Raw genomic sequence first — 17,737 nt, 5'->3', positions numbered from 1 at the left:
TTATCCTGCCTTATCTAATGCCCAATCTTAAACATCATCCTGTCCTATTTACTACCCCAACCATCATCCTGTCCTATCTACTGCCCCAACCATCATCATGTACTATCTACTGCCCAATCTTAAACATCATCCTGTCCTATCTACTACCCCAACCATCATCCTGTCCTATCTACTGCCCCAACCATCATCATGTACTATCTACTGCCCAATCTTAAACATCATCCTGTCCTATCTACTGCCCCAACCATCATCCTGTCCTATCTACTGCCCCAACCCATCCAACAACCTGTCCTACCTACTGCCCCATCCATCATCCTGTCCTATCTACTGTCCCATCCATCATTCTGTCCTATCTACTGCCACAACCCAACCATCATCCTATACTTTCTACTGCCTCATCCCAACCATCATCCTGTACTATCTACTGCCCCAACCATCATCCTGTCCATTCTACTGCCCCAACCCATCCATCAACCTGTCCTACCTACTGCCCCATCCATCATACTGTCCTAACTACTGCCCCATCCATCATCCTGTCCTAACTACTGTCCCATCCATCATATCTACTGCCACAACCCAACCATCATCCTGTCCTATCTACTGCCACAACCCAACCATCATCCTATACTTTCTACTGACTCATCCCAACCATCATCCTGTACTATCTACTGCCCCAACCATCATCCTGTCCTATCTACTGCCCCAACCCATCCAGCAACCTGTCCTACCTACTGTCCCATCCATCATTCTGTCCTAACTACTGTCCCATCCATCATTCTGTCCTAACTACTGCCCTATCCATCAACCTGTCCTAACTACTGTCCCATCCATTATATCTACTGCCCCAACCCAACCATCATCCTGTTCTATATACTGCCTAACCCAACCATTATCCTGCCTTATCTAATGCCCAATCTTAAACATCATCCTGTCCTATTTACTACCCCAACCATCATCCTGTCCTATCTACTGCCCCAACCATCATCATGTACTATCTACTGCCCAATCTTAAACATCATCCTGTCCTTTCTACTACCCCAACCATCATCCTGTCCTATCTACCGCCCCAACCATCATCATGTACTATCTACTGCCCAATCTTAAACATCATCCTGTCCTATCTACTGCTCCAACCATCATCCTGTACTATCTACTGCCCCAACCATCATCCTGTACTATCTACTGCCCCATCCATCATCCTGTCCTATCTACTGTCCCATCCATCATTCTGTCCTATCTACTGTCCCAACCCAACCATCATCCTGTCCTATCTACTACCCCAACCATCATCATGTACTATCTACTGCCCAAAATTAAACATCATCCTGTCCTATCTACTGCTCCAACTATCATCCTGTACTATCTACTGCCCCAACCATCATCCTGTACTATGTACTGCCCCAACCATCATCCTGTACTATCTACCGCCTCATCCCAACCATCATCCTGTACTATCTACTACCCAAACCATCGTCCTGTACTATCTACTACCCCATCCATCATCCTGTCCTATCTACTGTCCCAACCCAACCATCATCCTGTCCTATCTACTGCCCCAACCCAACCATCATCCTGTCCTATCTACTGCCCCAACCCAACCATCATCCTGTCCTATCTACTAACCCAACCATCATCCTGTCCTATCTACTACCCCAACCATCATCCTGTCCCATCTACTGACCCAACCATCATCCTGTACTATCTACTGCCCCAACCATCATCCTGTCCTATCTACTGCCCCAACCATCATCCTGTCCTATCTACTGCCCCAACCATCATCCTGTACTATCTACTGCCCCATCCATCATCCTGTCCTATCTACAGTCCATCCATCATCCTGTCCTATCTACTACCCCAACCATCATCCTGTCCTATCTACTATCCAAACTATCATCCTGTCCTATCTACTGTCCATCCATCATCCTGTCCTATCTACTACCTCAACCATCATCCTGTCCTATCTACTGTCCATCAATCATCCTGTCATATCTACTACCCCAACCATCATCCTGTCCTATCTACTATCCAAACCATCATCCTGTACTATCTACTGTCCATCCATCATCATGTACTATCTACTGCCTCATCCCATCCATCATCCTGTCCTATCTACTGCCCCAACCATCATCATGTCCTATCTACTATCCAAACCATCATCCTGTCCTATCTACTGTCCATCCATCATCCTGTCCTATCTACTACCCCAACCATCATCCTGTCCTATCTACTGCCCCAACCATCATCATGTCCTATCTACTATCCAAACCATCATCCTGTCCTATCTACTACCCCAACCATCATCCTGTCCTATCTACTACCCCAACCATCATCCTGTCCTATATACTACCCCAACCATCATCCTGTCCTATCTACTGCCCCAACCATCATCCTGTACTATCTACTGCCTCATCCCAACCATCATCCTGTACTACTACCCCAACCATCATCCTGTACTATCTACTACCCCAACCATCATCCTGTACTATCTACTATCCAAACCATCATCCTGTCCTATCTACTGTCCATCCATCATCCTGTCCTATCTACTACCCCAACAATCATCCTGTCCTATCTACTGCCCCCTTCTTACCATCATCCTGTCCTATCTACTACCCCAACAATCGTCCTGTACTATCTACTGCCCCAACCATCATCCTGTCCTATCTACTGCCCCCTTCTTACCATCATCCTGTCCTATCTACTACCTCAACCATCATCCTGTACTATCTACTGCCCCAACCCAACCATCATCCTGTCCTATCTACTGCCCCAACCCGACCATCATCCTTTACTATCTACTGCCCCAACCCGACCATCATCCTGTCCTATCTACTGCCACAACCATCATCCTGTCCTATCTACTGCCAAAACCAAACCATCATCCTATCCTTTCTACTGCCCCATCTCAACCATCATTATCTCCGATCTACTGCCACAACCATCATCCTGTCCTATCTACTGCCTCATCCCAACCATCATCCTGTCCTATCTACTGCCACAACCCAACCATCATCCTATCCTTTCTACTGCCCCATCCCAACCATCATCCTGTCCAATCTACTGCCACAACCATCATCCTGTCCTATCTACTGTCACAACCCAACCATCATCCTATACTTTCTACTGCCTCATCCCAACCATCATCCTGTCCTATCTACTGCCTCATCCCAACCATCATCCTGTCCTATCTACTGCCACAACACAACCATCATCCTATACTTTCTACTGCCTCATCCAAACCATCATCCTGTCCTATCTACTGCCACAACCCAACCATCATCCTATGCTTTCTACTGCCTCATCCCAACCATCATCCTGTCCTATCTACTGCCACAACCCAACCATCATCCTATACTTTCTACTGCCTCATCCCAACCATCATCCTGTACTATCTACTGCCCCAACCATCATCCTGTCCTATCTACTGCCCCAACCCATCCAACAACCTGTCCTACCTACTGCCCCATCCATCATCCTGTCCTATCTACTGTCCCATCCATCATTCTGTCCTATCTACTGCCACAACCCAACCATCATCCTATACTTTCTACTGACTCATCCCAACCATCATCCTGTACTATCTACTGCCCCAACCATCATCCTGTCCTATCTACTGCCCCAACCCATCCAGCAACCTGTCCTACCTACTGCCCCATCCATCATCCTGTCCTATCTACTGTCCCATCCATCATTCTGTCCTATCTACTGCCACAACCCAACCATCATCCTATACTTTCTACTGACTCATCCCAACCATCATCCTGTACTATCTACTGCCCCAACCATCATCCTGTCCTATCTACTGCCCCAACCCATCCAGCAACCTGTCCTACCTACTGTCCCATCCATCATTCAGTCCTAACTACTGTCCCATCCATCATTCTGTCCTAACTACTGCCCCATCCATCAACCTGTCCTAACTACTGTCCCATCCATCATATCTACTGCCCCAACCCAACCATCATCCTGTTCTATATACTGCCTAACCCAAGCGTTATCCTGCCTTATCTACTGCCCAATCTTAAACATCATCCTGTCCTATCTACTGCTCCAACCATCATCCTGTACTATCTACTGCCCCAACCATCATCCTGTACTATCTACTGCCCCATCCATCATCCTGTCCTATCTACTGTCCCATCCATCATTCTGTCCTATCTACTGTCCCAACACAACCATCATCCTGTCCTATCTACTGCCTCATCCCAACCATCATCCTGTCCTATCTACTGCCACAACCAACCCAACCATCATCCTATCCTTTCTACTGCCCCATCCCAACCATCATCCTGTCCGATCTACTGCCACAACCATCATCCTGTCCTATCTACTGTCACAACCCAACCATCATCCTATACTTTCTACTGCCTCATCCCAACTATCATCCTGTCCTATCTACTGCCTCATCCCAACCATCATCCTATACTTTCTACTGCCTCATCCAAACCATCATCCTGTCCTATCTACTGCCACAACCCAACCATCATCCTATGCTTTCTACTGCCTCATCCCAACCATCATCCTGTCCTATCTACTGCCACAACCCAACCATCATCCTATACTTTCTACTGCCTCATCCCAACCATCATCCTGTACTATCTACTGCCCCAACCATCATCCTGTCCTATCTACTGCCCCAACCCATCCAACCTGTCCTACCTACTGCCCCATCCATCATCCTGTCCTATCTACTGTCCCATCCATCATTCTGTCCTATCTACTGCCACAACCCAACCATCATCCTATACTTTCTACTGACTCATCCCAACCATCATCCTGTACTATCTACTGCCCCAACCATCATCCTGTCCTATCTACTGCCCCAACCCATCCAGCAACCTGTCCTACCTACTGTCCCATCCATCATTCAGTCCTAACTACTGTCCCATCCATCATTCTGTCCTAACTACTGCCCCATCCATCAACCTGTCCTAACTACTGTCCCATCCATCATTCTGTCCTATCTACTGTCCCAACCCAACCATCATCCTGTCCTATTTACTGCCCCAACCCAACCATCATCCTGTCCTATCTACTACCCCAACCATCATCATGTACTATCTACTGCCCAATCTTAAACATCATCCTGTCCTATTTACTACCCCAACCATCATCCTGTACTATCTACTGCCCCAACCATCATCCTGTACTATCTACTGCCCCATCCATCATCCTGTCCTATCTACTGTCCCATCCATCATTCTGTCCTATCTACTGTCCCAACCCAACCATCATCCTGTCCTATCTACTGCCCCAACCCAACCATCATCCTGTACTATCTACTGTCCCAACCATCATCCTGTCCTATCTACTACCCCAACCATCATCCTGTCCTATCTACTGCCCCAACCATCATCCTTGTCCTATCTACTACCCCAACCATCATCCTGTCCTATCTACTACCCCAACCATCATTCTGTACTATCTACTGCCCCAACCCAACCATCATCCTGTCCTATCTACTACCCCAAACCATCATCCTGTTCTTTCTACTGCCACAACCATCATTCTGCTCTATCTACTGTCCCAACCATCATCCTGTCCTATCTACTACCCCAACCATCATCCTGTCCTTTCTACTACCCCAAACCATCATCCTGTTCTTTCTACTGCCACAACCATCATTCTGCTCTATCTACTGTCCCAACCATCATCTTGTTCTCTCTACTACCCCAACCATCATCCTGTTCTATCTACTACCCCAACCATCATCCTGTTCTATCTACTGCCCTTACCCGACCATCATCCAGAACAATCCCATTTTTCCTGCTATCTCGGCCATTAATCTGTCTCATCGCCACCTCATAACCTCTTAGCACTTCACTTCTAACTCATTTCATTGATGAATCTGTTTTACCCACTGCTCCATTGCACCTATTATTCTGTCTCATCTTTTGCCCCATAGCATTCACTATCCTGTTTTACTCATTGATCCATCACTCTCCCAATCTTTACCTACCATTCCATGTCACTCAACTTCCTATTCTTCTACTTGCATATCTCATCCAGCAACTTGTCTTACCCACTGCTCCATGTTACAACTAGTCTTGTCTTACCTTCTGCACTATCCCATTCACCACTTTGTTTCACCTCCTTCCCCGTATCACCCATCATCCACTCTTACCCACTACTCCATGTGACTACTCATCCTGTCTTACCCATTACTCCATGTGACTATTCATCCTCTTACCCACTACTCCATGTGACTACTCATCCTGTCTTACCTATTACTCCATGTGACTACTCATCCTCTTACCCACTACTCCATGTGACTACTCATCCTGTCTTACCCACTACTCCATGTGACTACTCATCCTGTCTTACCCACTACTCCATGTGACTACTCATCCTGTCTTACCCACTACTCCACGTGACTACTCATCTTGTCTTACCCACTACTCCATGTGACTACTCATCCTGTCATACCCACTACTCATCCTTTCTTACCCACTACTCCATGTGACTACTCATCCTGTCTTACCCACTACTCCACGTGACTACTCATCCTGTCTTACCCACTACTCCACGTGACTACTCATCCTGTCTTCCCCACTACTCCACGTGACTACTCATTTTGTCTTACCCACTACTCCATGTGACTACTCATCCTATCTTACCCACTGCTCCATCCTGTGTTGTTTAGCAGTCTATCGTCCAGTCCTCTCACTCCACATCTAAACTCCAGAGCCCTATAAAACCCCCTGTCTACCCGCTCCCCTTTCTACTCCCCTTCTGGCCATCTCCCAGGTGATGTATGGAGGGATTAGATTAGATTACACTGATCCTCTGCAGATAAAGTCATTAGTTAATTAGTGCTGAATTAATGAGGGAGGTGGCGGATTTCTTAATCTTCTCTATGAAGCGGAACATTAATAACCCTGAATGTATCACCAGGAGGCCAGAAGATCACAATGCTGCCCACGTAGCAGAGAGGACTGAGAACAAGTCCTTACTGACACATTACACAGCACATGTGATCTCTTACTGACACATTACACAACACAGGAGATCTCTTACTGACACATTACACAACACAGGTGATCTCTTACTGACACATTACACAACACAGGTGATCTCTCTCTTACTGACATATTACACAGCACAGGTGATCTCTTACTGACACAACACAGAACATGTGATCTCTTACTGACACATTACACAGGACAGGTGATCTCTTACTGACATTACACAGCACAGGTGATCTCTTACTGACACATTACACAGGACAGGTGATCTCTTACTGACATATTACACAGGATAGGTGATCTCTTACTGAAACATTACACAGCACAGGTGATCTCTTACTGACACATTACACAGCACAGGTGATCTCTTACTGACACATTACACAACACAGGAGATCTCTTACTGACACATTACACAACACAGGTGATCTCTTACTGACACATTACACAGCACAGGTGATCTCTCTCTTACTGACATATTACACAGCACAGGTGATCTCTTACTGACACAACACAGAACATGTGATCTCTTACTGACACATTACACAGGACAGGTGATCTCTTACTGACATTACACAGCACAGGTGATCTCTTACTGACACATTACACAGGACAGGTGATCTCTTACTGACACATTACACAGGACAGGTGATCTCTTACTGGCACATTACACAGCACAGGTGATCTCTTACTGACACATTACACAGGATAGGTGATCTCTTACTGGCACATTACACAGCACAGGTGATCTCTTACTGACATATTACACAGGATAGGTGATCTCTTACTGAAACATTACACAGCACAGGTGATCTCTTACTGACACATTACACAACACAGGTGATCCCTTACTGACACATTACACCGGACAGGTGATCTTTTACTGACACATTACACAGCACAGGCGATCTCTTACTGACACATTATACAGCACAGGCGATCTCTTACTGACACATTACACAGCACAGGTGATCTCTTACTGACACATTACACAGGACAGGTGATCTCTTACTGACATATTACACAGGACAGGTGATCTCTTACTGACATATTACACAGGACAGGTGATCTCTTACTCACATATTACACAGGACAGGTGATCTCTTACTGACACATAACACAGCACAATGATCTCTTACTGACACATAACACAGCACAGGTGATCTCTTACTGACACATTACACAGGACAGGTGATCTCTTACTGACACATTACACAGAACACAGCACAGGTGATCTCTTACTGACACTTTACACAGGACAGGTGATCTCTTACTGACACATTATACAACACAGGTGATCTCTTACTGACACATTACACAGCACAGGTGATCTCTTACTGCCACATTACACAACACAGGAGATCTCTTACTGACACATTACACAACACAGGTGATCTCTTACTGACACATTACACAGCACAGGTGATCTCTCTCTTACTGACATATTACACAGCACAGGTGATCTCTTACTGACACAACACAGAACATGTGATCTCTTACTGACACATTACACAGGACAGGTGATCTCTTACTGACATATTACACAGGACAGGTGATCTCTTACTCACATATTACACAGGACAGGTGATCTCTTACTGACACATAACACAGCACAATGATCTCTTACTGACACATAACACAGCACAGGTGATCTCTTACTGACACATTACACAGGACAGGTGATCTGTTACTGACACATTACACAGGACAGGTGATCTCTTACTGACACATTATACAACACAGGTGATCTCTTACTGACACATTACACAGCACAGGTGATCTCTTACTGACACATTACACAGCACAGGTGATCTCTTACTGACACATTACATAGCATAGGTGATCTCTTACTGACACATTATACAGCACAAGTGATAACTTACTGACACATTACACATGACAGGAGATCTCTTACTGACACATTACACAGGACAAGCGATCTCTTACTGACACATTACACAGCACAGGAGATCACTTACTGACACATTACACAGCATAGGTGATCTCTTACTGACACATTACACAACACAGGTGATCTCTTACTGACACATTACACAACACAGGTGATTTCTTACTGACACATTACACAGCACAGGTGATCTCTTACTGACACATTACAGGAGATCTCTTACTGACACATTACACAGCACAGGTGATCTCTTACTGACACATTACACAGCATAGGTGATCTCTTACTGACACATTACACAGCACAGGTGATCTCTTACTGACACATTATACAGCACAGGTGTTCTCTTACTGACACATTACACAGGACAGGACATCTCTTACTGACACATTACACAGCACAGGTGTTCTCTTACTGACTCATTACACAGGACAGGAGATCACTTACTGACACATTACACAGCACAGGTGATCTCTTACTGACACATTACACAGCACAGGTGATCTCTTACTGACACATTACACAGAACAGGTGATCTCTTACTGACACATTACACAGCACAGGTGATCTCTTTCTGACACATTACACAGGACAGAGCACATGACATCTCTTACTGACACATTATACAGGTCATCTCTTGCTGACACATTGTGGAGCAGACATATTGTATTTCTAGTACATAATTCTATAAATCAGTGATATATATAAGTCCGCTCCATTTCTGATTTTTCTTCCTGCAGTATAAAGGAGATGTCTCCCCCCTATAAGTTGCTACGTGTGATACAATGGGGTGTTGGAGGGAGGGGGTGACATTCCTAAGCCCCCTCTAATAGGGGGAGAGGGTATCCCAGAGTAACGCTCCCCCTCCCTTTATAATAAAACAGCCCCCCCCCTTGTTCCCTTCCATATAAATGTCCGCTCAGACCCTCAGTCCTCAGAACTGACCAGTCCTGAAAAATCAGGACAGAAACCCCGAAACCTGCAACTGCGTGAAACGACCGTGTAACTGACCCCCGAGTCCAGCCACCTGTCCCCTTAAAGCACCGACTGACCCTAAGGAGACCCCATAGGGCTACAGACCCCTTCAAGTAAATCCCCCAAAATGACAGGAATCTCAGCACTCACCGTGGTGACCCTACTAATTGTGGGCGCCTCTAGCAGACCATCCCCACAACTCAAGCAACTGAAGGTAAGTGACCACCTGAAAACCGCATTATATAGAATCTACACATTACACAGCACAGGTGATCTCTTACTGACACATTACACAGCACAGGTGATCTCTTACTGACACATTATACAGCACAGGTGATCTCTTACTGACACATTATACAGCACAGGTGATCTCTTACTGATACATTACACAGCACAGGTGATCTCTTACTGACACATTACACCGCACAGGTGATCCCTAACTGACACTTAGATGTGATGTGTGTCAGTATAGAGTATATATAGAACCTATACAGGACAGAGGTGATGTGTGTCAGTATAGAGCATATATAGAACCTATACAGGACAGATGTGATGTGTGTCAGTATAGAGTATATATAGAATCTATACAGGACAGAGGGGATGTGTGTCAGTATAGAGTGTGTATATATATATATATATATATATATAATCTATACAGGACAGAGGTGATGTGTGTCAGTATAGAGTATATATAGCATCTATACAGGACAGAGGTGATATGTGTCAGTATAGAGTATATATACACAATCTATACAGGACAGAGGTGATGTGTGTCAGTATAGAGTACATATAGAATCTATATGAGACAGAGGTGATGTGTGTCAGTATAGAGTATATATAGAATCTATACAGGACAGAGGTGATATGTGCCAATATAGAGTATATATAGAATCTATACAGGACAGAGGTGATATGTGTCAGTATAGAGTATATATAGAATCTATACAGGAGAGAGGTGATGTGTGTCCGTGTAGAGTATATATAGGATCTATACAGGAAAGAGATGATGTGTGTCAGTATAGAGTATATACAGAATCGATATGGGAAAGAGGTGATGTGTGTCCGTATAGAGTATATACAGAATCTATACGGGACAGAGGTGATGTGTGTCACTATAGAGTGTATATATATAATCTATACAGGACAGAGGTGATATGTGTCAGTATAGATTATATATAATCTATACAGGACAGAGGTGATATGTGTCAGTATAGAGTATATATAGAATCTATACAGAAGAGAGGGGATGTGTCAGTATAGCGTGTATATATAGAATCTATACAGGACAGAGGTGATGTGTGTTAGTATAGAGTATATATAGAATCTATACAGGACAGAGGTGATGTGTGTCAGTATAGAGTGTATATATAGGATCTATGCAGGAGAGAGGTGATGTGTCAATATAGAGTATAAATAGAATCTATACAGGACAGAGGTGATGTGTGTCAGTATATAGTATATATAGGATCTATACAGGAGAGAGGTGATGTGTGTCAGTGTAGAGTGTATATATAGCATCTATACAGGACAGAGGTGATATGGGTCAGTACAGAGTATATATATATATAATCTATACAGGACAAAGGGGATGTGTGTCAGTATAGAGTATATATAGAATCTATACAGGAGAGAGGTGATGTGTGTCAGTATAGAGTATATATAGAATCTATACAGGACAGAGGTGATATGTGTCAGTATAGAGTATATATATATATATATATATATATATATAAAATCTATACAGGACAGAGGTGATGTGTGTCAGTATAGAGTATATATAGAATCTATACAGGACAGAGGTGATGTGTGTCAGTATAGAGTATATATAGAATCTATACAGGATAGAGGTGATGTGTTAGTATAGAGTATATATAGAATCTATACAGGACAGAGGTTATGTGTGTCAGTATAGAGTATATAGAATCTATACAGGACAGAGGGGATGTGTGTCAGTATAGAGTATATACAGAATCTATATGGGACAGGTGATGTGTGTCAGTATAGAGTATATATAGAATCTATACAGGACAGAGGTTATATGTGTCAGTATAGAGTATATATAGAATCTATACAGGAGAGAGGTGATGTGTGTCAGTGTAGAGTATATATAGGATCTATACAGGAAAGAGGTGATGTGTGTCAGTATAGACTATATACAGAATCTATATGGGACAGAGGTGATGTGTGTCAGTATATAGTATATATAGCATCTATACAGGACAGAGGTGATATGTGTCAGTATAGATTATATATATAATCTATACAGGACAGAGGTGTTGTGTGTCAGTATAGAGTATATATAGAATCTATACAGGACTGAGGTGATATGTGTCAATATAGAGTATATATAGAATCTATACAGGACAGAGGTGATATGTGTCAGTATAGATTATATATAATATATACAGGACAGAGGTGTTGTGTGTCAGTATAGAGTATATATAGAATCTATACAGGAGAGGGGATGTGTCAGTATAGAGTATATAATCGATACAGGACAGAGGTGATGTGTGTTAGTATAGAGTATATATAGAATCTATACAGGACAGAGGTGATGTGTGTCAGTATAGAGTATATATAGGATCTATACAGGAGAGAGGTGATGTGTCAATATAGAGTATAAATAGAATCTATACAGGACAGAGGTGATGTGTGTCAGTATAGAGTATATATAGGATCTATACAGGAGAGAGGTGATGTGTGTCACTGTAGAGTATATATAGCATCTATACAGGACAGAGGTGATATGTGTCAGTACAGAGTATATATATAATCTATACAGGACAGAGGGGATGTGTGTCAGTAGAGTATATATAGAATCTATACAAGAGAGAGGGGATGTGTGTCAGTATAGAGTATATATAGAATGTATACAGGACATAGATGTGTGTCAGTATAGATTATATATAGGATCTATACAGGACAGATGTGATGTGTGTCAGTATAGAGTATATATACAATGTATACAGGAGAGGGGATGTGTGTCAGTATAGAGTATATATAGAATGTATACAGTATAGAGGTGATATCTGTCAGTATAGAGTATATATAGGATCTATACAGGACAGAGGTGATCTGTCAGTATAGTGTATATATAGAATCTATACAAGATAGATGTGATGTTTCAGCATAGAGTATATATAGAATCTATACAGGACAGAGGTGATATGTCAGTATATATATATATATATATATATATATATATACACACACACACACACATATAATCTATACAGGACAGAGGTGAGGTGTCCGTATGGAGGATGTATAGAATCTATATAGGACAGAGGTGATATGTGTCAGTATAGAGTATATATAGAATCTATACAGGACAGAGGTGATATGTGACAGTATAGAATATATGTAGAATCTATACAGGACAGAGAGGTGATGTGTGTCAGTTTAGAGTATATATAGAATCTATATAGGACAGAGGTGATGCGTGTCAGTATAGACTATATATAGAATCTATACACGACAGAGGTGATATGTGTCAGTATAGAGTATATATAGAATCTATACAGGACAGAGAGGTGATGTGTGTCAGTATAGAGTATATATAGAATCTATATAGGACAGAGGTGATGTGTGTCAGTATAGAGTATATATAGAATCTATACAGGACAGAGGTGATGTGTGTCAGTATAGAGTATATATAGAATCTATATAGGACAGAGGTGATGTATGTCAGTCTAGAGTATATATAGAATGTATACAGGACAGAGGTGATATGTGTCAGTATAGAGTATATATAGAATCTATACAGGACAGAGGTGATATGTGTCAGTATAGAGTATATATAGAATCTATATAGGACAGAGAGGTGATGTGTGTCAGTATAGAGTATATATAGAATCTATATAGGACAGAGGTGATGTGTGTCAGTATAGAGTATATATAGAATCTATACAGGACAGAGGTGATGTGTGTCAGTATAGAGTATATATAGAATCTATATAGGACAGAGGTGATGTATGTCAGTCTAGAGTATATATAGAATGTATACAGGACAGAGGTGATATGTGTCAGTATAGAGTATATATAGAATCTATACAGGACAGAGGTGATGTGTGTCAGTATAGAATATATATAGAATCTATACAGGACAGAGAGGTGATGTGTGTCAGTTTAGAGTATATATAGAATCTATATAGGACAGAGGTGATGTGTGTCAGTTTAGAGTATATATAGAATCTATACACGACAGAGGTGATATGTGTCAGTATAGAGTATATATAGAATCTATATAGGACAGAGAGGTGATGTGTGTCAGTATAGAGTATATATAGAATCTATACACGACAGAGGTGATATGTGTCAGTATAGAGTATATATAGAATCTATATAGGACAGAGAGGTGATGTGTGTCAGTATAGAGTATATATAGAATCTATACAGGACAGAGGTGATGTGTGTCAGTATAGACTATATATAGAATCTACATAGGACAGAGGTGATGTATGTCAGTCGAGAGTATATATAGAATGTATACAGGACAGAGGTGATATGTCAGTATAGAGTATATATAGAATCTATAGAGGACAGAGGTAATGTATGTCAGTACAGAGTATATCAGTGAATTATTAATTTCATGTCCATATAGATGAAGAGGTCAATGTGGACACTCACGGGGCCGTCATGTAGCTTGGCTTTTATGTTTGATGGACAATAAATCTTCTCTTCGGACAGTTCTCCTGCAGACTGCAGCAGGTTTTGCCTGTATTCATTTAAAACTTTATCTTCACATCCCTCCTTGTGTGATTTTAGGTTGGAGGGATATTCCATTCCATACATAACGAGGAGGGACAGTCGTACATTTCATTACATCGTGTTTATAAGACACATAGATCACCTTTTTGGCGCAAAACAGATTTTTTTCTGTTTTTCAGTGTCAAAAGAGGTTAAACAGGAATTTATTTTGGGGGTGGGGGCGTTTTCCTACTTTCTTCTAATGCAGGGGTCAGCAACCTTTGGCACTCCAGCCGTTTGATAATACGAGACGCGACTACTAACCCTCTACTTTTCTCTCCCTCTTTCCCCTTCGTTTTCTGCCCAGTCTCTAGTAGATCTCCTATCCCAAGACCTCTCTTCTTCAGAGGAGCTGATGCTCCTGGACAGTATGGAAGAATTGGGGGTAGCACCCTCCGGGCCCCGTCCTAGAGACACTATGCTTACTCCAGATTCAGCCCAGGTGCCCCCCAATCGCGCATGGCTTCGTCTCTTCAGCGACTTCATGACCAACCAGAAAAAATTTCGGGGACGCACAAAGAAATCCGGGACAAGCCGTGGATGTTTCGGGATGAAACTGGAACGGATTGGAAGCATGAGTGGTTTAGGATGCTGACACCAGGTGAGTCCTATTGGTTTTATCACCGTATCCAACTCATCTGTAATGTCTCCCGCTGTCCATGGTGTCTAGTAGAATATGCCATAAATGTATAAGATGGGAATACCCCTTTAATAAACCACGTCCCTGGTGACTGGTGGATTCAAAAAAGAATATTCCTGGAGTCTTATGGGTTAATAATATCTCAGACGTCTAATTGCACCCATGGGCGACACGGTCCTGCTCTACAATCATCCCCACACCACCCTATAGTCTAAGCCAACAGGTCACCAGCCCAGCCGTCTTATACTATATGGAGAAAAGTATGTGACCCCTTCACTTTACACTGCAGGAGCTCTTAATACATCCCATTCTACATCCATAGAAATTAATATGGAGTTGGTCTCCGCCGTTGCTTCCACTCTTCTGGGGGCTTTCTATAAGATTTTTGGGGTCTTTGGGAATTTTTACCATTCATCCAGAAGAACATTTGTGAGGTCAGACACTGATGTTGGGGGAGGGGGCCGGGCTCGTAATGTCCATTCTAGTTCATTATAAAAGGTATTGGATGGGGTTGAGGTCAGGGCTTTGTGCGGCCAATCAAGTTCTTTCACCTCAAACTACACCAACCAACCAAACAACAACAACCCAATCAACCAAACAGCCAACCAACCAAATAGCCAACCAACCAACTAGCCAGCCAACCAACTAACCAGCCCACCAACCAAACAGCCAACCAACCAACCACCCACCCAAACAGCCAATCAACCACCCAACCAACTAAACAGCCAGCCAACCAACCAACCAGCCAACTAACCAAGTCTTTATGGACCTTGTGTACTGTGGCGCAGTCATGAGGAGCAGAAAAGACCGAACCCCAAACTGTTCCCACAAAGTTGTAAGCTAAGTCACTCCACAGAACGCGCTACTCCAGAGTCCAGTGGCCGCGGCTTTACACCCCTCCATCTGATGCTTGGTATTGTGCTTGGTGATGTTCGGCTGGCATGCAGCTGCTCGGCCCCCATGCCATGAAGCTCCCGGGCACAGTGCGGATTTTAATACCAGAGGAGGTCTATACTCTGCAGTTATGGAGTCAGCGGAGTGTTGGTGACTTTTCTACACTTGCTCCTCGGCACTCGGACTCCCCGCTCTGTAACTTCACGCGGTCTGCACTTCGTGGCTGCGGTTCCCTCCACTTTACAATAATATCAGGCACAGGTGATAGGGGGGGGGGAGGATATCGAGGAGGGAAGACATTTCCAGAACCGACGTGTTCCCCCGGTGACGTCCTATTACAGGACCGCGCTGGAGGTCACTGATCTCTTTACAACGACCCGTCCTGTCACTAATGTCTGTAACGTGACTGCAGGACGAGTGCGGATGTTATACACCGGGAGGGGGGACGACACCAAAATATAATGATGAAGAGGGGGGCAAATACTTTCTACATATAGTGTGTATATAACCCTCACTCCTTTATCTCAGCCTCCTCGCTGGAGAACTAACACTTCTTTTGTTTGTATTTCCAGGTCTGGACCAGTAACGAGTCCCATTACGGGATGATCTTCTCCCCCCTCCCTGACTGCAGTCTCTGCGACTGAATGAGAAAGTAACTGTAACGGAACGCCCCCCCCCCTCGCCATCACCGACGACCTCTACCTGTGTAGAGAGAAGCTGTCTTTGTATTTGATGTAAGACGTCTCCTGTGAGTCACGCCCGCTTCATTGCAGCGGGATGATGAACTGATAAATATTCAGCGTTTATTTCAGGATGAGCTATTCCTCAGAGCGATGTAGACACCAGTAGTAAAATGTCACCCCGGCCGGGGTACCAACTAACACTCCTGTACCCGATGCCACCACTGTGGCAGACCCCGGCCTCATGGCTTCTCACCTAGAGCTGCTAATAAAACAGTCACTACTAAACAGAAGTTCTGGTCTGATCATTGGGGAATACCGCTGCCATGAAGGGGGCACTTGTCTGCAGTGTGGTCGGGAGCATTATCCTGCTGACAGGGGGCACTGCCACTAGGGAACACCGCTGCCATGAAAGGGGGTCTGCAGCAATGTTTAGGTTGGTGGTACGTGGCACATCCACGTGAATGTCAGGACACCAGGTTTCCCAGCAGAATATTGTCCAGATCATCACCCTGCCCCCGCCAGCTTGTCCTCTTCCCATAAAGCAACCTGCTGCCATCTCCTCCCAGGTAAGTGACGCACGCGCACCCGGCCGTCCACATGACGTGATTCATCAGACCAGACGTCTTCTTCCATTTCGGATGACCGCGTGACCATTGTAGGGGCTTTCGGGGGTCATCATAGGCGCGCGGACCGGTCGGCAGCAACACAGCCCTATACAGTAAGCTGCGATGTTCTGATATCTTTCTATCCGGACCAAATGGGCTAGCCTCGCCTCCCCTCCCCCGCAAACATCAATGAGCCTTGTGCACCCATCACCCTTGCGCCAGTACTAGGAATACCCCACGCGACTGGCCGTTCTGGCGATACCGTGACCCCATCTTCTACAAATTAAATTTTGTCCTTGGTCACAGTCGATCAGATC

At 43.8% G+C, this 17,737-nt stretch overlaps 1 protein-coding gene across 1 annotated transcript; it reads left to right on the top strand.

Annotated features, from left to right (window-relative positions):
- Positions 1-9,826: 9,826 nt before the first annotated feature.
- LOC142683548 (C-type natriuretic peptide-like) lies at positions 9,827-17,086 on the top strand. The gene is made up of 3 exons (XM_075847401.1): positions 9,827-10,063; positions 14,906-15,199; positions 16,705-17,086. The coding sequence occupies exons 1-2, from the start codon at positions 9,977-9,979 to the stop codon at positions 15,191-15,193; spliced, it is 375 nt and encodes a 124-aa protein (XP_075703516.1). The 5' UTR covers positions 9,827-9,976; the 3' UTR covers positions 15,194-15,199; positions 16,705-17,086.
- Positions 17,087-17,737: the final 651 nt, after the last annotated feature.

The sequence above is a fragment of the Rhinoderma darwinii genome (assembly GCF_050947455.1).
Source record: "Rhinoderma darwinii isolate aRhiDar2 chromosome 3 unlocalized genomic scaffold, aRhiDar2.hap1 SUPER_3_unloc_6, whole genome shotgun sequence".
Lineage (NCBI taxonomy): Eukaryota > Metazoa > Chordata > Amphibia > Anura > Rhinodermatidae > Rhinoderma > Rhinoderma darwinii.
This window is presented reverse-complemented; position numbering and strand designations above follow the sequence as displayed.

What these genes read in the sequence shown, in the direction of transcription:
- LOC142683548 (XM_075847401.1), top strand. Translation starts at nt 9,977, where the DNA reads ATGACAGGAATCTCAGCACTCACCGTGGTGACCCTACTAATTGTGGGC. An exon ending in CACAACTCAAGCAACTGAAG is followed by an intron (nt 10,064 to 14,905) that starts GTAAGTGACCAC and finishes TTTTCTGCCCAG; the next exon opens with TCTCTAGTAGATCTCCTATC.